Raw genomic sequence first — 22,014 nt, 5'->3', positions numbered from 1 at the left:
AATTGGTTCCAAATCACCCCACAGATACCAAAATTCACAGATGCTCAAGTCCCTCATATAAAATAGTGTAGTATTTGCATATAATCTCCCATACACTTTAAATCATCTCTAGATTACTTATAATACCTAATACATGCTATGTAAATAGTTGTAGATACAGGCATGACTCATTTTATTGTACTTCACAGGTATTGCATTTTTCACAAATTGAAGGTTTGTGGCAACCCTGTTTCAAGGAAATCTATTGGTGCCATGTTTCCAATAACATTTGCTCACTTTGCATCTTGTGTAACATTTTGGTAATTCTTCACAATTTGCCAATATTTCAAACTTTCATTATTATTATATTTGTTACGGTGATTTGTGATCTGTGATCTTTGGTGTTACTATTACAAAAAGATTATGACTTGCTGAAGGCTCAGATGATGGTCAGTATTTTTTTTAGCAATAAACATTTTTTAAATTAAGGCATGTACAATTTTTAAGACATAACGCTATTGCACACTTAATAGACTACAGTATACTGTAGACATAACTGTTACATGCACTGGGAAACAAAAACATCTGTGTGACTCTATTGTGGTGGTCTGGAATCAAACCGGCAATATCTCCAAGGTATGCCTGTACAATGTTAATGCTATGTAAATAGTTGCTTGCATGCAGTAAATTCAAGTTTTGCTTTTAGGAACTTTCTAGAATTTTTTCCAAATATTTTTGATCTCCTGTTGGTTGAATCCACGGATGAAGAATCCACAGATATGGAACCAGCCAATAGTGAGGGAGGGCTGACTTGCAGAATAACGGTTGCAGCCTTTAATGCAATAGTACCACTTCTATTTTATCTTAGAGAAATAACCCCAAATATGGAAAATACCATAGGCAAAATATAGATACTTATCATAGTGCTATTTTTCTGTGACAAAGTGAAGCCCTAGAGTCTAATTATGGAAGGGTTTAAGTGTATTTGAGGCTCTGGCGACACAGAACAACTTTGAATGTTTAGCTAGGAAAAGTTTAGGACAATCTTTGTTACATCCTTACTTCTGTTTGACTAACGGTGTAACTTTTATATAAATAATATCTTTCAAATGTTTCTCCAGAGGCTCATCCCCAATACCAGCATTATGGGATTTTACTCCTTCTGGAGCATCCCATGCTAAAGTTTAAGAGAACCTGGTTGCATATTTCTCTTCTCTGGCCCAAATCTCAGCACCCTCCCCCTTCATCTGCAGCACTCTGCCATTTCACAAGGCTACAGATGAAAACATCTGTCCGTTAATTACCTGCAGGGGCAGAGGGTTAGAGAAGGGAACAGGAAAGAGAGAGTTGTCACATGTACTTCGTTTTTCTGTTACACACACACACAAGAAAACACCTCTCCCGTCCTTTTTCCTCCCTTCCCCTTCCCAAACCTCTAACTGCCTCTTTAAAATGACTGTTGTCGTGTTAACGAAACGGTTAGGTGTTATTTAGGGGGCTCGGTCCTTTATGCCTCAGCGTAGAAAGAATTCAGCGAGAGGCAAACTGATAGATAAGAAGTGATTTATTAGAATAGGACGCTTGGGAGGCTTAACAAGCAGTCAGGCAAGCATTGCGATGCCCCGAGTACTTAGTGGGTTATATTTTTATAATCAGAGGAAGAGAGAGGAGGGGGAGAAGACCTTCTTTGTCTTTCTTGAGTAGATGTCATGCTTTCCTCATCGGTTCCTCCTCCAGATTGGGTTTTTTGTCCCTACATAGTCAGGCCAGGACTGTCATGGCACTTTGGAAAAATTATTTCAGGTCTCAGTACAATGAGGACCTTTCACTTTGATATGTCACCTTTCCATAAATGATTGTTTTTTGTGTGCACAGAGCATGTGCCGGTTGTCATTAACTTGATGACACCACTGGGCAGGATATAGGTCTCATGCCACCATTGTTGTATTGTTCCGGGGCATGTCTCAGGCTTCTGTTGCTTTATTTTGTTGTTAAGCAAGCCAATCTGGCTTTGATGTTAAGCCACTTGTTCTGCTTTGAGTCAAGCAAGCCCACATTTTTTCAGGATTTTCCCATTACTTTCTTGAGTGATCATTAATCTTACTGTGGTCTCCCAAAGCTCCCTAAAGTTCCCTATCAACAATCCCCCTAACGGGGTTTCTAAGCTAACTATTTGATTATCCTACTCAATCCCTATCATTAACAACACAGAATTATGCCAATGACAAATTATCGAGAAAAAAAACAGAATAAAAAATTTTATTATCGTTTTAAAAAGATGACGTAAAAGACTAGAGGAAAAAAAAATCCCAAATGCCAACAATGTTTATGTAGTATCTAATTTTTCCCCCAAATTTCCAAAATGTCCATTATATTCGTAATTTTATAAGAAAAATAATTTTAAGAACAAATCTATGAAAATGGAATCTCACAGTTTCCAGATTAAGCTGGCCAGGTTTAATCTGATTTGGGGCAGATGCAGCAGTTTGAAATGCCAGGTCTTTTGTTGGGGAAGGAAGAGATGGGCGGGGCAGGAAGGACGGTCCTCCTGGTTATTTCTCTGTAGCGTCTCAGTTCTGTCGCACAACCCAAGTCAAATCAATGCATTAAACGCCTCTTCCTTTCTGCTTGTCCCCAAAGCGGCAAAAAGAACACACCAAGTGCCGTTGCAGGGATGCTAGTGGGCCAGTTGGGCAGAGAGCGCGCGAGACGTCGCTAGCCTCTCCACCCGCCCAAGCCCCGCCCCCGCCCCGGACCTGCCCCGGACCCGCCCCGACGCTCAGGCTCCGCCCCCGTCCCGGCTCGGCCTCGCCCAGCCCGCCACCGTCACGTGGTGAGGCGCGGGGTCCAGCCCGTAGCTGATGCTGCCGCGCGGTATTCGTCATGGAGCTGGCGCCGCGGAGTTGTCGTATGCCGCCGCTGCTGCTGCTCCTGGGCTTGAGCACGGGTAGGTTCGGGCAAAAGTGCTTCAGCGGCCGGTGCCTCCTTCTCTTCTTTAGGGATAAGAATCAGTTAGTGGGTTTGTGCTTTTTAAAGCATATTCCTTTTCCCCTGTTTCTGCCTTGCGTAATTATTTTTGCTTTTGAGCCTCACTTTTTTTTTTTTTCCTGATTCAAAGTTCTTTTTCTACTTTTTTCTGGCTCTGGGTGGTCTGGTGGCTTGTTTCTTCCCTGCGTGTAGGTAGAAGCAGTTTTGCAAAATGTAAGATTTGGAGAAGCTCCTGATCAATGAGGGTTCCGCATTCTTAAGGCCACCTCCCTTTTCCTGCCGTGATTGGCTGCTAAATGAGATTATAAGGTCTTTTTATTTTGAACTGAAACGCACGGTACCAAGACTCTGAAAAATCCTACCACGAATGGGACGTTTAATTGCGAGTAAGCCTTTCTCCCTCTACCTGATCAGAACAGGCGAGATAATATGTCCCCTCACCGCAGTCCGTTTTGGCAAAAACAAATTCGTGTTTAATGGGATGACTTGCAAATTGATTTTCAGTCTTTTCTTTAAGCAAAATGAGCCCTGGTGTGAATCAAGAACTGAGAATTCGAACTAACCACAAACTTGCCTTGTGATCTTAGGCAAGTTGCTTAACTTGTTTTCCCTTTTGTAAAATGGGGATCATATGACCCTTCGACTTGTGTCTGGGAAATGTTGTCGAATAGGTTGCCCCCCGATTTTTTAATATAAATTTATTTTATTATTATTTATTTTTGGCTGCGTTGGGTCTTTGTTGCTGCGCGCGGGCTTTCTCTAGTTGCGGCGAGCGGGGGCATTCATTGAATGCCTGGTAAGTGCTAGGTATTGTACAACTATCTTGATTGTTTCAAGGATCTTGCATTTTTTTAGTTGGTCTAACGATTAAGGAAATACCCTTTTTCATATTTGTTGCCGACCTTTCTTTGTTGTTTTGCCTTTTATTTTTGTTGTACAGAAATGTAACAAGTTTCTGTCCTCAACTCTTGATATTTGTTTTATAGTCTCTAGGGTATGCTTTAATCGCTTCCCCATCCAGAGGTCAAAAAGACTTTCAACTCTATTTTCATATTATTTTTCACATCTAAATTTTAAAATTGAAATATCTGAACCACTTGGAATTTATTTTGGTTTAGAGTGTTAAGAAAGAACCTACATCTCTATTTTTTTTCTTCAAAAATCTAACAGTTGCCCCAGAGTAATATAGTAAGTAATCTTGCCCCACTAACTTGTGATGCTTCTTTTTGTTTTTTGGGTTTTTTTTTTGGTTATGCGGGCCTCTCACTGTTGTGGCCTCTCCCGTTGCGGAGCACAGGCTCCGGAGGTGCAGGCTCAGCGGCCATGGCTCACGGGCCTAGCCGTTCCATGGCATGCGGGATCCTCCCAGACCGGGGCATGAACCCATGTCCCCTGCATCGGCAGGCGGACTCTCAACCACTGCGCCACCAGGGAAGCCCGTGATGCTTCTTTAATTGTATATTAAATGAGGAACAAAAATCAACGTGCTGCATTTTGAGATTTTTCTTTTTTCCCCCAAGTGTAAATCTCTCTCTCTCTTTTAAACAGAATTATAAACACGTTTTATGCTTCCTGTTAAAAATCCAAACATTACAGAGGGTGTAGGTGAAAACGTGAAAGCCTCCAGCACCCTGTGCCACTATTAAGTTTGGTATGTTTTTTCATAGCTGAGTTTTTTGAGTTTTTTTTCCTTATCTCCACAATATATTGGAGTAAATAAATTGTCTGAAGTATAAACCAAATCATCACTAGCCTAACCCAGCCGTGTCTCCTGGGCTGGGAATTTAACTGGACATAGACATTCTTCCAGAAAATCCAATTGTGCTTCTGTTTCAGGAGCTGTCATCAGCTGGCCCACAGAAGAGGGCAAGGAAGTATGGGATTATGTGACTGTCCGGAAGGACGCCCACATGTTCTGGTGGCTCTATTATGCCACCAGCCCCAGCAAGAACTTCTCAGAACTGCCCCTGGTCATGTGGCTTCAGGTAAAATTGGTTTCATTGCCTGGCCTGAGGTTGAGGCCAGGTTTCCCCCACTTACCACTTTGCTTGCCCTTAAAGGCTCACAGCTCAGCAGTGAAGAACTGATGTGGTCCAGCAGCCAGCTGGGGCTCTCCTAGGCTTGGGGATTCAGCGTCCTTCTGAGACAGGCAAAGGCGATGGTACAGTCAAGGAAGCCAAATCAGAGAGTGAGAGGTTCTAGTCTTTTACGGGGGTCTTTTTCTATTGAGCCCAGCACAGGCAACAGTAGGAACCCTAACTGGAAGCTCCTGAAGACACATTTGACAATATGCTGACAGAAAGTGTTTCTGGAAGGTTCCAAAGCAAAGACTGAGGTACCCTGACCAGCCCTTCCTCTCCCTCCCCTCCCAGTCCTTTCCTAGACCTGAATTCCTTGCCCCTAGAAAAACTGGTATTTTGAAAGAACTCGGCATTTTGTATCTTAGAATTAAGTGTTGGGCCCTATCCTTCTCCCTAAAGAGTGTTTGCATCTTAATCTTGAGCTCTAGTGGAAGGATTGAAGACAGGAAACTGGTTGGAAATTATTTGAGGGCAGGCAGAGGATCCTTCCTTTCATTCCTAAAATGTCTGTACAAAGGTGGCCCACACCCACCTGGAAGACCAAGATCTAGGGAGGGGTTGAGGAATGCGGCCTTGCTTCACCTTCTGGAAACTGTAGGCATGGCCCAGCTGGGGCGCCAGGTTGCTCACCAGTAAATAGGGCGCCCTAGGGCTTCCCTGGTGGCGCAGTGGTTGAGAGTCCGCCTGCCGATGCAGGGGACACGGGTTCGTGCCCCGGTCCGGGAAGATCCCACATGCTGCGGAGCGGCTGGGCCCGTGAGCCATGGCTGCTGAGCCTGCGCGTCCGGAGCCTGTGCTCCGCAGCGGGAGAGGCCACAACAGTGAGAGGCCTGCGTACCGAAAAAAAAAAAAAAAAAAAATAGGGTGCCCTGATACTCACCCCCATGGGATGTAAATGTCACTTCCTCCAAAAATGTCATTATTCATAAGCAGCCTCCCAGTGCCCCCAGCTTTGCCTTCCAGACCAGTGGATACAGGCTTTCTGATGAGATAAGAAGAGCAGTTTGCATGGAGGGGCCTTTTTCTCTTGGGATTATCGCAAGTGTTTTCTTTGAAGGCTGGGGTGAGGCTCAGCCCGAGAGTGCAGATATGAAAATGTCTCAGAAGAAGAACCCGTCTGTGTGGCCCAGGGAGCTTTTGTGCATCCCGGGCGGCTGGAGATGAAGCTGTGGCAGGGCTGTCAGGGAGAGCCGTGCAGTGGACAAGCCCAGTTCTGCCTTCCTGCCACTTAGAGCCGTGGCAAAACACTTCCCTTCTCTGGGCTTTGGTCTGTGGGATTTCAGCAGTTTTCAAACTTTTTATTAATCACCAGAACTTCTTCCCCTCCCAAGTGAAAGCTTGCAGACCAGCCAAAGCAGAAGAAAGAAGTGCTGGGGCCGAGGTTGGGGCGGAGTGCCAAGTCCCACCCATTCAGCCTCCCCTTTGTCACATGCTGCCCCTCAGGTACTCTCTGGGCTTCCAGGAACACAATTTGAAAACCACTGAATTTCTGAAACTGCAAACCTTCCTTCTGGTTGATTGCAGAGTAGGGCAGTTGTCTTATTTGAATGCGTTGCCAACATTTACAAATCAAGACGTTTCCTTCCTTTTTCCAAAAACCATGAGATGCGATTACTTGGGGCCTGAACTTGCTGTCCCGGAGCGGAGTGGTGGGGCCCCTCCTGCACACAGGGAGGAGCTTCTGGGGGAGGGGACCCACCTGCCCTCTCTGCTCCGTGTGGTGTACTTCTGGCCCCTCAAGACCGTGCAGTTTGTGACCTTTGGTTTCTGTGAGCTGAGATGCTGTTTGATGGTTATCAACTGGTTCACTGTCCTGCTCTTCATCTCCTCAGAGGCCCAAGGGAAGGGGAAAAGCGTATGATTAAGGAAGAAATAATTAATTCAGGTTAAAAGGAGATCTCTCTTAGCAGCCTACTGAGAATCCATGCACTGACTTCTCTGGACAGGTCTTTGGGAATCAAGGTCACGTCATCTGAGTGGAGTAGCTCTGAGTGATGTAGTGTGCTACTTTAGGTACACTTTCAGGTCATTTAAGCGTTTTAGTTTGTCCTTGGACACACTTGCCATATTTCAGAGTCACTGCATAGTCCCGGGCCATGACAGTACCCCTATCCCAAAGTTCTAGACAAAGAGATTTTGCAGTGGTATGTTATCAAGTAGAACAGAACAGGAGAATGGGATTTCTCCCACAAAGACCATACCTCTAGGATTCCAGCTTCTCTCCTTTCACTTTGGTCCTATCCCAGCCCAGTAAGTCCACTAGGAAAAAGGGGCCCAGCTTTCACTCAAGGACCCTTGCTTTTATTTTATTTTGTTTTTGTTTTTTGCTTTGCTTTTTTTTTAATTGAAGAATAGTTGGTGTACAGTATTATATGTTACAGGTATACAGTATAGTGATTCACAATTTTTAAAGGTTCTACTCCATTTATATTTCTATAAATATGGGCTATATTCCCCGTGTTGTACAATATATCCTTGTAGTTTATTTTATACGTAGTGGTTTGTATCTCTTAATCCCCTTCCTTTACATTCCCCCCTCCCTTCCCTCTCCCCCCTGGTAACCACTAGTTTGCTCTCTGTATCTGTGAGTCTGCTTCTTTTCTGTTACAGCCACTAGTTTGTTGTATTTTTTAGATTTTCCATATAAGTGACATCATACAGTGTTTGTCTTTCTTTGTCTGACTTATTTCACTTAGCATAATACCCTCAAAGTCCAATCATGTTGCTGCAGTTGGCAAAATTTCATTCTTTTTTATGGCTGAGTAGTATTCCATTGTATATATATATACCGCATCTTCTTTATCCATTCATCTGTTGGTGGGCCCTTAGGTTGCTTCCATATCTTGGCTATTATAAATAATGCTTCTATGAACATTAGGGTGCATGTATTTTTTCAAATTAGTGTTTATGTTTTTTTCAAATATATACTCAGGAGTGGAATCACTGGATCATGTGGTAGTTCTATTTTTAGTTTTTTTTTTTTGTTTGTTTTTGTTTTTGCGGTACGCGGGCCTCTCACTGCTGTGGCCTCTCCCACCGCGGAGCACAGGCTCCGGACGCGCAGGCTCAGCGGCCATGGCTCACGGGCCCAGCCGCTCCACGCCATGTGGGATCTTCCCGGACCAGGCACGAACCTGCGTCCCCTGCATCGGCAAGCGGACTCTCAACCACTGCGCCACCAGGGAAGCCCCTATTTTTAGTTTTTTGAGAAACCTCGATACTGTTTTCCACAGTGGCTGCACCAATTTACATTCCCACCGACAGTGTTACAAGGATTCCCTTTTCTCCACATCCTCGCCAACATTTGTTATTTGTGGTCTTTTTGATGATAGCCATTCTGACAGGTGTGAGGTGGTATCTCATTATGGTTTTGGTTTGCGTTTCCCTGATGATTAGCAGTGTTGAGCATCTTTTCATGTACATGCTGGCTACCTGCATTTCCTCTTTGGAAAAATGTCTATTGAGTTCTTCTGCCCATTTTTTAATCAGGTTGTTTGTTTTTTTGATGTTGAGTTATATGAGCTGTTCATATATGTTGGATATTAACCCCTTATTGGTCGTATCATTTGCAACTATTTTCTCCCGTTCCATAGGTCTTTTCATTCTGTCGATGGTGAGGACATTGCTTAGAGGGATTTATAGCCTCCCAGTTTTATAATAGTTAGCTTGGTGTCGGTTCAAAACATTCAGTAGTTTCATAAACTCTCTGTTGGGGTCCTTTAGTTACCCCTGAGCCCTGACTCTATGTTGTCTTTTTTTTTCCTTTAGATTTCCCTGTACAGATTGCCCTGGTTTCTGTTTTGCCTGAGCTGTTTCCTTCCATCATTGTGTATCTCCCTTTCCTAACCATCTTGCACAGGGAGACAGCATCCTTTTATTCAAGGCCCTCGGCCTATCCTGTTGGCTCAGCTGACCCCTGAGGTTTTGTCCAGAAAAGCACTGACCGTCCTTACCCCTGACCATCTCCTGAAGGACCTCCTCCCCTCTCTTAGCCCTTAGGAGCCATAGAACCTCTGCCTCCCATTGTCTGGGCCCCCAGCACTGAGCTTCTGTTCAGAATCCTGCCTCGCCCCTGGCCTTGGATGCCCACAGTGTTGAGTGCTTCCTGCCCAGGGACTTCCGCATTTACTATGTTATATCCTGGGGATCATCTTGATCAAACTGCCCCTCAGTCTGGGTCCCTTGTAAATCCTCAGGGACACTGAGGAGAGGGTGGTGGAGGGTCACAAGGCCCCGGGTCCAGTCCTGGTGGAGCCCCTAATTGCCACGTTCCCTCTCTGGGCCATACTGCTCATCTTTGAAGGGAGAGGTTTGGACGAGATGTTTTGAGGTCAGCAAACCCCACGTGAGGCCAAGGCTCAAGCTCAGAGAATCAGAGGTAGGAACGTTCCCTCTGGGGGCTCTTAGCCCGGTTGCTTCCTTTTTTTAGAAAGACTTGAGCAGTTACCAGGGGGCTCAGTTAGTGCAGACACTGGATCAGTTGTGTCCTGTGTGTAAGGTTGACCCAGCCATCACTGACTCATAAATTGTTTATAGTGAATGGGGTCATTGTTGTAGTGACGAAGGTTTGACTAACATTTTCTCTGACTTTATTTTTGTTTGTTTGTTTCTTTTGCTTTCACAGGGTGGTCCAGGTGGTTCCAGCACTGGATTTGGGAACTTTGAGGAAATCGGGCCCCTTGACAGAGATCTCAAACCACGAAGAACTACTTGGGTACAGTGAGGAAGGCCTCGAACTCAAACTGCCGTGTGGCCTCCCCCAGGCTGAGTCCCACCCAGCCCTACCCCATTCTGGGTGGCGTCACAAGTTGAGCGATCCCACTCCACCCCCTCCCTCTTCCTCTGTGTCCAGGGGGACCTTGCGTACTTGTCCACAGGCTTCCTCTTTGGCCAGCCTCTTCCATTTCTTGGGACAGCTTATCCCACACTGGCCACCTTCCCAACTCGGTGACCTTTCTCTCCACTTGCCTGCAGAAACCTCTGTCTACTCTAGCAGACCCCCTGGACCTTGTCATTACCCACATATTGGCCATCCCTGCAATCTGAGACACCAGGGTCCCACCTTCTGGCCACAACCTGCAATCCTTTCCCCTCCTACTCTCCTACTTCCATTCTTGTCTTCCTCAGGACTTCAAACCCCTTGTCCTCTGCCCTTTTGATGTCTCTCTAGTTCTCTGTCTCACCCCCCCCCCCTCATTCTTCGCTTTACTTCGTTACCTAACCCCCACCCCTGGTTCCCTCATTCTTCTCCCTCCGCATCCTTGCCACGCCCAGCCTGGGGTCAGTCCCCCTGTCCACCTGCTCAGCCCTTTCCTCCAGGCTGCCAAACACTGGTGGGTAAAACCACACCAGTGGGCAGGGTGGGGCTGTTGCTCCCAGCTGGTGGCCACCCTCTGCTCTGTGCTTCTCCTCTGCTCCTCTCCCATCTGTTGATGGACACTAAGGTTGTTTTCACCTTTTGGCTGTTGTGAGTAACGCAGGGAACGTTAGCATACAAATATTTGTTTGGGCCCCTATTTTCAATTTGGCAGGGCGGTGGGGAATTGCTGGGTCCTATGGTAGCTCTATGTTTAATACCCAAGTGTTGTTAATATTCTTCATCCACCCCTTTTCCATCGCCTCTCACGGGTGCTTTCAAAATGCCCCCCCCACCCCCAATCCACTTCCCACATGGTGCTTGGGTGAAACCCTCCAATGCCAGTCACTCCTTAGTTTACTGTCTTTCAGTTCCCCAAAGATCGGATCCAGATTCCTGGGCGTAAACTGGCTTCTGCTAGCCACACCTCCCAGCTTCTCTCCACGTGCACTCTCCTTGAGGCCTCTGCGTGGGCCATTCCTGGGCTTGCACTTCATTCCTTTGGTCACCCGGTCACACCTAGCTCACCATACTCACCTCTAAGACTCAGTGCGGGAGCACCTCCACCTGAAGATCCCCTCTGAGCCCTTTGATTTTCTTGTCTGTCTCCATACTGGTCTTCTTTAAGCACATTTTACTTACTCTTGCCTCAGGGCCTTTGCACATGCTGTTCCCTCAGCCTAGAACATTCACATACTCACTTCCAGTAGCAGAGTACCCCACTGGCTTGTCCCCAAGCCTCCCACGACTAATAGGGTAATGTGACTGGGGCAGAGAGCCTGAACAAGAAGTGAGGAGATGCTGGCCTTGGTCCTGATGCTGCCATTACCTATCTAACTTTGTGACCTTGGACAAGTCCTGGGCCTTTCTGGGCTTTAATGTCCTGATCAGTAAAGGACATGGCTGTAGTGTGCCATCACTAGGGATCCTTCAGGATGTAAAATTCTATAACTCTAAACCTCTTTGGGAAAGGTGTTAGAATAAATTCTGTTCTTGTAGTGTTCAGCAAAGCCAGGCCAATGTGGAAACTGGATTCATCTTGAAGAAAACAGACGTGTGGTATTCCGACCTCTCACTGCATCGAGCTGTTGCTCAGACTGACACTGCATGGTTCTACCTGCACGAATGAATTACATTCAGGACATTTGTAGTGTCTGAAAGTAACAGCCTAGATGCTTCGATCCCTGTGTATATGTTAATTTTTCCTTCTTGCCTCTCCTTTTCTTTGCCTTTCTTTGCTATACTAGTCTGTGTTCCTGTTCCAATATTTTTTTTTTTTTTTTTTTTGTGGTACGCAGGCCTCTCACTGTTGTGGCCTCTCCCGTTGCGGAGCACAGGCTCTGGACGCACAGGCTCAGCGGCCATGGCTCACGGGCCCAGCTGCTCCACGGCATGTGGGATCTTTCCGGACCGGGGCACGAACCCATGTCCCCTGCGTCGGCAGGCGGACTCTCAACCACTGCACCACGAGGGGAAGCCCCCCAATTTTTTTTTTTAATCCATTTTAGTAACATCATAAGCACACTGATATCCTCACATGTGTGGTTTTTGTTGAGCTCATATAAGGTGATCAAAAGATAGTTGGTGACTGGCTGGCTGATTGCAACATTTTGTTATTATTATTTTTTTGGGTACGCGGGCATCTCACTGTTGTGGCCTCTCCCGTTGCAGAGCACAGGCTCCTGACGCGCAGGCTCAGCAGCCATGGCTCACGGGCCCAGCAGCTCCGCGGCATGTGGGATCTTCCCGGACCGGGACACGAACCCGTGTCCCCTGCATTGGCAGGCGGACTCTCAACCACTGCGTCACCAGGGGAGCCCCTGATTGCAACATTTGACTTTCCTCTGTGGCTTGTAGCTCCAGTCGGCCAGTCTCCTGTTTGTGGATAACCCAGTGGGCACTGGGTTCAGTTATGTGAACAAGAGTGACGCGTACACCAAAGACCTGGCCATGGTGGCATCAGACATGATGGTTCTTCTGAAGACTTTCTTTGAACGCCACAAAGAATTCCAGGTAAGCAAGCTCAGATGGGGGCTGACAGTTGCAGCACTGCATCTATCAGATGCAAACTTCCCCGAGAGTTACATGCCTAGCTGATTCCAGAGAAAACCTTTTTGCACCCAGGATCAGATTGTGGGCTTCTGTTTCAGTCATCACTAAAGGTGGTTTTAGCTTGAAAAAAATGACCCTGCAGCCAGTATTCTAATTAAACCTAATAATCAGATATGGGAGGAAAGATCAGCAAAAGCAGATTTGTTTTGTCTGGCCATTACATGCAATAGAAATTTGAAATTGATTCGTGTGAATTAAAAGACATTCAGGATATTTAATTCTTTGTAAATTCCTTTTCTTCCTAGACGATTCCATTCTACATTTTCTCAGAGTCCTATGGAGGAAAAATGGCTGCTGGCATTGCTCTAGAACTTTATAAGGTAACAAGGAAGATGACTTTGTTTTGATGTTGGACAGAAACTGATTATCTTTCTTGTTATAGTCACCTGATAATTGAATATTCTTTGAATAGGACCTTGTACATACAGAGTAAGTCTGTAATAATAACCATGAAAAGTTTCAAAAAGAACAATGAAGTTTGCCCCACCAGATATCGAACAGGCTATACAGCTAAGCGAGTAAAGCAATTTGGGGCTGGCATAGCAACAGAGAAATGCAGATACATTCATCAGGCTAAAGAATCTAGAAACATATTTTATATATACTTATGTATACGCATATATGTATCTGTGTATGTTTATAACATACATATGTATCATACTTACATATGAACATATATAAATGATAAGGTGGTATTTCAAATCATTGAGGAAAACAGAATGTTCAATAAATGATATGGAGACAAGTGGCTATCACTTTGGAAAATAGTAAAGTTAGATTCTTGCCTTACATGAAACATCAGTTCTTTTTTTTTTTAATTTAATTTATTTATTTTATTTTTGGCTGCATTGGGTCTTTATTGCTGTCCACAGGCTTTCTCTAGTTGTGGCGAGCAGGGGCTACTCTTTGTTGCATTGAGTGGGCTTCTCATTGCAGTGGCTTCTCTTGTTGCAGAGCACAGGCTCTAGGCGAGCGGGTTTCAGTAGTTGTGGCTCGCGGGCTCTAGAGCACAGGCTCAGTAGTTGTGGTGCACGGACTTAGTTGCTCCGCGGCATGTGGGTTCTTCCCAGACCAGGGCTTGAACCCGTGTCCCCTGCATTGGCAGGTGGATTCTTAACCACTGTGCCACCAGGGAAGCCCCAAAACATCAGTTCTTGATAGATTAAAAATCTAAACATAAAAATCAAAACTGTAAGAGAACCTGAAAATATAGGAGAAAAGTTTTATAATCTTGGGTACAAAAAACTTGCTTTTCCTTCATAAGATGAAACACCCAAAAGCAAAAAGAGTAAGTTTGACGTATTTAGACCACATAGAAATTCAAAAGTAATTAGAGTTTCATAAACAATTTTAAAAGATATATACACACAAATAAATATATAGTAGAAGTAGTATTCACATCAATAAGTCCATTAAAAAAGATAATATTCTAGGGGGCTTCCCTGGTGGCGCAGTGGTTGAGAGTCCGCCTGCCGATGCAGGGGACACGGGTTCGTGCCTCAGTCCGGGAAGATCCCACATGCCGCAGAGCGGCTAGGCCCGTGAGCCATGGCCGCTGAGCCTGCACGTCCGGAGCCTGTGCTCTGCAACGGGAGAGGCCACAACAGTGAGAGGCCCGCGTACCGCGCCAAAAAAAAAAAAAAAAAAAAAAAAGATAATATTCTACTAGGATATTGGCCAGAAAATATGGGCAAACAATTTATAGAAGAAATGCAAACTGCCTATGGACATGTGAACAATGTTCAACTTTTAGTAGTAAGTCAAATCTGTGAGATTTGCAAATATTTTTAAAAATTGGTGGGAGGTCTCTGGGGGTCCAGTGATTAGCACTCCACGCCTCCACTGCAGGGGGCACGGGTTCGATTCCTGGTCGGGGAACTAAGATCCCGCATGCCACGTGGCATGGCCAAAAAAACAAATAAAATAAAGTAAAAATTTGGTAACCCCCAGTTTTGGTAAGCAGTCAGGCAAATAAGTGCTCTTGTGCACGTTTGATGGGAATGAAAATTGGTAAATCATTGTAAAAGGGCACTTTGGCAGTATCTATAAACTTTTAAAATGTATGTGCCCTTCGACCCAATAATTGCACTTCCAGGAATCTGTCCTGTGGGAATACTTATACATGTGTGTGTGTCAGAGGATGTTAAGTTCATCGTTGCTTATAATGTCCATAAACGGAAAACAAGATCAGTGGCTGTGTGTAGAGGATTACTTGACTGAAATACGTGGATCCTTCCGTGATGGACACTTTGAAGCCATCAGAAAGAATGGGTAGATCTGTGCATATGTATACATGTATGTATGTATATATGCTTCTGAAAACAAAGAAAGGAGTTAGAAGGATATATACCATGTTAACTGGTTAGTGAGCGTGAGGGTGCAGGTGGGGCAGAGGTAGAAGTTTTTCCACATTTTCTCCTGTCTCCTTCTGTGATTAAACTTTTTACAGTGAGCTTGTATGAGCTTTTTTAAATTGAAGTATAGTTGATGTACAATATTATATAAGTTACACATATACAATATAGTGATTCACAATTTATAAAGATTATACTCTATTTATAGTAAAATATTGGCTATATTCCTCGTGTTATACAGTATGAGCTTTTTTTTAAGATTTATTAATTCTCTTTAAAAATGAACCTTTTATAAGAAGCAGTATAGGTGCATAACAGAAAATTAGAAAATACAGCAAGCACAAATTTTAAAAATTAAAAAGAGATCACCATTGTTAACACCTCAGTGTATAGCCTTTAAATCTTTTTCTGCGCTTTTAGAAATAAGTAAATTTTTTAACCAATAGGAGATAGTAGTATACGTAATGTCTGTAGCCTGCTTCCTTCCGTCACTAGTCCTCCCTTTCCTACTTCAGTAAATTTTCATCTCAAATATTCAGGCTTTAGTAATCCCAACACATCCTTTGTGGTCAGTTTGTTTAAGCCAGGACTCAGTCCAGATCCGTGAATTACATGTGGCTGGGATGTCCCTAAAGTCCATTTTCATCTAACACAGTTCCTTTTTTATGACCCCCATTTGATAAAGAAACCAGACTAACAGAATATCCCATTTTCTGGAATTGTGTGGTAGCATCTTCATGGTGTAATTTAGTTTATTCCTCTCTTCATGGTGTTTCCTACAAAACTGGAGGTCGTAGTTAAAGGCCTGATGCATTCAAGGTAAAAGTTTTGGAGAGAATATATTATAATAGATCAGATTTCAGGAAACGATGGCCTATAGGTCAAATTCAGTCCACCACCTGCTTTTTTTTTTTTTTTTTTTCTTTTTTTTTTTCCACCTGCTTTTTATACGACCCATGAGCCAAGAATGGATTTTACATTATCAAGTGTCAGTGGTGGGGTGGGGTGGATTAAAAGAATAATAATATTTCATGACACATGAAAATTGTGTGAAAATCAAATTTCAAGGTCCACAAATAAAGCTGGGTTTTTTTGTAATTTTTATTTTATTTTTTTTAACATCTTTAGTGGAGTATAATTGCTTTACATTGCTTACAGAATGGTGTGTTAGTTTCTGCTTTATAACAAAGTGAATCAGTTATACATATACATATGTCGACATATCTCTTCCCTCTTGCATCTCCCTCCCTCCCACCCTCCCTATCCCACCTCTCTAGGTGGTCAAAAAGCACCAAGCTGATCTCCCTGTGCTTTGTGGCTGCTTCCCACTAGCTATCTATTTTACATTTGGGAGTGTATATATGTCCATGCCACTCTCTCACTTTGTCCCAGCTTACCCTTCTCTATCCCCATATCCTCAAGTCCATGCTCTACTAGGTCTGTGTTTTTATTCCCGTCTTGCCCCTAGGTTCTTCAGAACTTTTTTTTTTTTTAATGTTCCATATATGTGTGTTAGAATATGGTATTTGCTTTTCTCTTTCTGACTTACTTCAATCTGTATGACAGACTCTAGGTCCATCCACCTCACTACAAATAACTCAATTTCGTTTCTTTTTATGGCTGAGTAATATTCCATTGTATATATGTGCCACGTCTTCTTTATCCATTCCTCTGTTGATGGACACTTAGGTTGTTTCCATCTCCGGGCTATTGTAAATAGAGCTGCAATGAACATTTTGGTACATGACTGTTTTTGAATTATGGTTCTCTCAGGGTATATGCCCAGTAGTGGGATTGCTGGGTCGTATGGTAGTTCTATTTTTAGTTTTTTAAGGAACCTCCATACTGTTCTCCATAGTGGTGGTATCAATTTAAATTCCCACCAACAGTGCAAGAGGGTTCCCTTTTCTCCCCACCCTCTCCAGTATTTATTGTTTGTACATTTTTTGATGATGGCCATTTTGACCGGTGTGAGATGATATCTCATTGTAGTTTTGATTTGCATTTCTCTAATGATTAATGATGTTGAGCATTCTTTCATGTGTTTCTTGGCAATCTATATATCTTCTTTGGAGAAATGTCTATTTAGGTCTTCTGCCCATTTTTGGACTGGGTTGTTAGTTTTTCTGATATTGAGCTGAATGACCTGCTTGTAAATTTTGGAGATTAATCCTTTGTCAGTTGCTTCATTTGCAAATATCTTCTCCCATTCTGAGGGTTCTCTTTTTGCCTTGTTTATGGTTTCCTTTGCTGTGCAAAAGCTTTTAAGTTTCATTAGGTCCCATTTGTTTATTTTTGTTTTTTTTCCCATTTCTCTAGGAGGTGCATCAAAAAGGATCTTGCTGTGATTTATGTCATGTAGTGTTCTGCCTATGTTTTCCTCTAAGAGTTTGATAGTGTCTGGCGCTACATTTAGGTCTTTAATCCATTTTGAGCTTATTTTTGTGTATGGTGTTAGGGAGTGTTCTAATTTCATTCTTTTACATGTAGCTGTCTAGTTTTCCAAGCACCACTTATTGAAGAGGCTGTCTTTGCTCCACTGTATATTCTTGCCTCCTTTATCAAAGATAAGGTGACCATATGTGCGTGGGTTTATCTCTGGGCTTTCTGTCCTGTTCCATTGATATATATTTATGTTTTTATGCCAGTACCGTACTGTCTTGATTACTGTAGCTTTGTAGTGTAGCCTGAAGTCCGGGAGCCTGATTCCTCCAGCTGTGTTTTTTGTTCTCAAGATTGCTTTGGCTACTTGGGGTCTTTTGTATTTCCATACAACTTGTGAAATTTTTTGTTCTAGTTCTGTGAAAAATACCAGTGTTAGTTTGATAGGGATTGCATTGAGTCTGTAGATTGCTTTGGGTAGTACAATCATTTTCACAATGTTGATTCTTCCAATCCAAGAACATGTATCTCTCGATCTATTTGTATCATCCTTAATTTCTTTCATCAGTGTCTTATAATTTTCTGCATACAGGTCTTTTGTCTCCTTAGGTAGGTTTACTCCTAGATATTTTATTCTTTTTGTTGTGGTAGTAAATGGGAGTCTTTTCTTAATTTCACTTTCAGATTTTTCATCATTAGTGTATAGGAATGCAAGAGATTTCTGTGCATTAATTTTGTATCCTGCTACTTTACCAGATTCATCGATTACCTCTCATAGTTTTCTGGTAGCATCTTTAGGATTCTCTGTGTACACGTCTCTACGTTTCATGTCATCTGCAAACAGTGACAGCTTTACTTCTTTTCCGATTTGGATACCTTCTATTTCGTTTTCTTCTCTGATTGCTGTGGCTAAAACTTCCAAAACTATGTTGAATAAGAGTGGTGAGAGTGGGCAACCTTGTCTTGTTCCTGATCTTAGTGGAAATGGTTTCAGTTTATTACCATTGAGGATGATGTTGGCTGTGGGTTTGTCATAGACGGCCTTTATTATGTTGAAGAAATTTCACTCTATGCCTACTTTCTGGAGGGTTTTTATCATAAATCAGTGTTGAATTTTGTCAAAAGCTTTCTCTGCATCAATTGAGAGGATCATATGGTTTTTCTCCTTCAGTTTGTTAATGTGGTGTATCACATTGATTGATTTGCATATATTGAAAAATCCTTGCATTCCTGGAATAAACCCCATTTGATCATGGTGTATGATCCTTTTAATGTGCTGTTGCATTCTGTTTGCTAGTGTTTTGTTGAGGATGTTTGCATCTATGTTCATCAGTGATATTGGCCTGTAGTTTTCTTTCTTTCTGACATCTTTGTCTGGCATTGGTATCAGGGTGATGGTGGCCTCGTAAAATGAGTTTGGGAGTATTCCTCCCTCTGCTATATTTTGGAAGAGTTTGAGAAGGATAGGTGTTAGCTCTTCTCTAAGCGTTTGATAGAATTCACCTGTGAAGCCATCTGGTCCTGGGCTTTTGTTTGTTGGAAGATTTTTAATCACAGTTTCAATTTCATTGCTTGTGATTGGTCTGTTCATATTTTCTATTTCTTCCTGGTTCAGTCTTGGCAGGTTGTGCATTTCTAAGAATTTGTCCATTTCTTCCAGGTTGTCTGTTTTATTGGCATAGAGTTGCTTGTAGTAATCTCTCATGATCCTTTGTATTTCTGCAGTGTCAGTTTTTACTTCTTTTTCATTTCTAATTCTATTGATTTGAGTCTTCTCCCTTTTTTTCTTGATGAGTCTGGCTAATGGTTTATCAATTTTGTGTATCTTCTCAAAGAACCAGCTTTTAGTTTTATTGGTCTTTGCTATCGTTTCCTTCATTTCTTTTTCGTTTATTCCTGATCTGATCTTTATGATTTCTTGCCTACTGCTAACTTTAGGGTTCTTTTGTTCTGCTTTCTCTAATTGCTTTAGGTGTAAGGTTAGGTTGTTTATTTGAGATGTTTCTTGTTTCTTAAGGTAGGATTGTATTTCTATAAACTTTCCTCTTAGAACTGCTTTTGCTGCATCCCATAGGTTTTGGGTCATTGTGTTTTCATTGTCATTTGTTTTTAGGTATTTTTTGATTTGCTCTTTCATTTCTTCAGTGATCTTTTGGTTATTAAGTATAGCCTCAATGTGTTTGTATTAAGTTTATTAAGTTTGTATTAAGTTTATTAAGTTTGAATTAAGTTTAGCCTCCATGTGTTTGTATTTTTTTATAGATTTTTTTCCTGTAATTGATATCTAGTCTCATAGCATTGTGGTAGGAAAGATACTTGATACGATTTCAATTTTCTTAAATACCAAGGCTTGATTTGTTACCCAAGATATGATCTATCCTGGAGAATGTTCCATGAGCACCTGAGAAAAATGTGTATTCTGTTGTTTTTGATGGAATGTCCTATAAATATCAATTAAGCCCATCTTGTTTAATGTATCATTTAAAGCTTGTGTTTTTTAATTTATTTTCATTTTGGATGATCTGTCCATTTCTGAAAGTGGGGTGTTAAAAGTCCCCTACTATGATTGTGTTATTGTCGATTTCCCCTTTTATGGCTGTTAGTATTTGCCTTATGTATTGAGGTGCTCCTATGTTGGGTACATAAATATTTACAATTGTTATATCTTCTTCTTGGATTGATCCCTTGATCATTATGTAATGTCCTTCTTTGTCTCTTGTAATAGTCTTTTTTTAAAGTCTATTTTGTCTGATATGAGAATTGCTACTCCAGCTTTCTTTTGATTTCCATTTGCATGGAATATCTTTTTCCATCCCCTCACTTTCAGTCTGTATGTGTGCCTAGGTCTGAAGTGGGTCTCTTGTAGACAGCATATATATGGGTCTTCTTTTTGTATCCATTCAGCCAGTCTATGTCTTTTGGTTAAATTACATTTAAGGTAATTATCGATATGTATGTTCCTATGACCATTTTCTTAATTGTTTTGGGTTTGTTATTATAGGTCTTTTCCTTCTCTTGTGTTCCCTGCCTAGAGAAGTTCCTTTAGCATTTGTTCTAAAGTTGGTTTGGTGGTGCTGAATTCTCTTAGCTTTTGCTTATCTGTAAAGGTTTTAATTTCTCTGTCAAATCTGAATGTGATCCTTGCTGGTTCAAGTAATCTTGGTTGTAGGTTTTTCTCCTTCATCAGTTTAATATGTCCTGCTACCCCCTTCTGGCTTGCAGAGTTTCCGCTGAAAGATCAGCTGTTAACCTTATGGGGATTCCCTTGTGTGTTATTTGTTGTTTTTCCCTTGCTGCTTTTAATATTTTTTCTTTGTATTTAATTCTCTTTTTCTTTTCTTTCTGTGGTACGCGGGCCTCTCACTGCTGTGGCCTCTCCCATTGCGGAGCACAGGCTCCGGATGCACAGGCTCAGCGGCCATGGCTCATGGGCCCAGCCACTCCGCGGCATGTGGGATCTTCCCAGACCAGGGCACGAACCCGTGTCCCCTGCGTCGGCAGGCGGACTCCCAACCACTGCACCACCAGGGATGCCCTGTATTTAATTTTTGATAGTTTGATTAGTATGTGTCTTGGCATGTTCCTCCTTGTATTTATCCGTATGGGACTCTCTGTGCTTCCTGGACTTGATTAACTATTTCCTTTCCCAAATTAGGGAAGTTTTCAACTATAATCTCTTCATATATTTTCTCAGTCCCTTTCTATTTCTCTTCTTCTTCTAGGACCCCTATAATTCGAATGTTGGTGCGTTTAATGTTGTCCCAGAGGTCTCTGAGATTGTCCTCAATTATTTCATTCTTTTTTCTTTATTCTGCCCTGCGGTAGTTATTTCCACTATTTCATCTTCCAGGTCACTTATCCGTTCTTCTGCCTCAGTTATTCTGCTACTGACCCCTTCTAGAGAATTTTAAATTTCATTTGTTGTGTTGTTCATCATTGTTTGTTTCCTCTTTAGTTCTTCTAGGTCCTTGGTAAATGTTTCTTGCATTTCCTCTATTCTATTTCCAAGATTTTGGATCATCTTTACTATCATTATTCTGAATTCTTTTTCAGGTAGACTGCCTATTTCCTCTTCATTTGTTAGGTCTGGTGGGTTTTTACCTTGCTCCTTCATCTGCTGTGTGTTTTTCTGTCTTTTCGTTTTGCTTATCTTACTGTGTTTGGGGTCTCCTTTTAGCAGGCTGCAGGTTCGTAGTTCCTGTTGTTTTTGGTGTCTGTCCCCAGTGGCTAAGGTTGGTTCAGTGGGTTGTGTAGGCTTCCTGGTGGAGGGAACTAGTGCCTGTGTTCTGGTGGATGAGGCTGGATCTTGTCTTTCTGTTGGGCAGGTCCACATCTGGTGTTGTGTTTTGTGGTGTCTGTGGCCTTATTATGATTTTAGGCAGCCTCTCTGCTAATGGGTGGGGCTGTGTTCCTGTCTTGCTAGTTGTTTGGCATAGGGTGTCCAGCACTGTAGCTTGGTGGTTGTTGAGTGGCGTTGGGTCTTGGTGTTGAGATGGAGATCTCTGGGAGATTTTCGCCATATGATACTACGTGGTGCTGGGAGGTCTCTTGTGGATCAGTGTCCTGAACTTGGCTCTCCCACCTGAGAGGCACAGCCCTGACGCCTGGCTGAAGCACAAAAAGCCCATCATCTACACGGCTCAGAATAAAAGGGTGAAAAGAAAGAAAGAAGAAGATAAAATAAAGTAAAATAAAACAAAGTCATTAAAATTAAAAATAATTATTAAAAATTTTTTAAAGTAATAAAAAAAAAAAGAGAAAG

At 42.6% G+C, this 22,014-nt stretch overlaps 1 protein-coding gene across 1 annotated transcript in view; it reads left to right on the top strand.

The window, feature by feature from the left end:
* The first annotated feature begins 2,805 nt into the window (after window positions 1-2,805).
* Window positions 2,806-22,014, top strand: part of SCPEP1 (serine carboxypeptidase 1) — a 44,755-nt gene continuing 25,546 nt past the window's right edge. Inside the window, exons 1-5 of the mRNA XM_065897325.1 lie at window positions 2,806-2,926; window positions 4,804-4,952; window positions 9,673-9,762; window positions 12,262-12,417; window positions 12,762-12,836. Of these exons, the coding sequence (XP_065753397.1) occupies window positions 2,863-2,926; window positions 4,804-4,952; window positions 9,673-9,762; window positions 12,262-12,417; window positions 12,762-12,836 (534 nt within the window). The 5' untranslated portion in view covers window positions 2,806-2,862. The remainder of the gene's footprint in view (window positions 2,927-4,803; window positions 4,953-9,672; window positions 9,763-12,261; window positions 12,418-12,761; window positions 12,837-22,014) is intronic.

This window comes from Phocoena phocoena, chromosome 19 (genome assembly GCF_963924675.1).
Source record: "Phocoena phocoena chromosome 19, mPhoPho1.1, whole genome shotgun sequence".
Lineage (NCBI taxonomy): Eukaryota > Metazoa > Chordata > Mammalia > Artiodactyla > Phocoenidae > Phocoena > Phocoena phocoena.
This window is presented reverse-complemented; position numbering and strand designations above follow the sequence as displayed.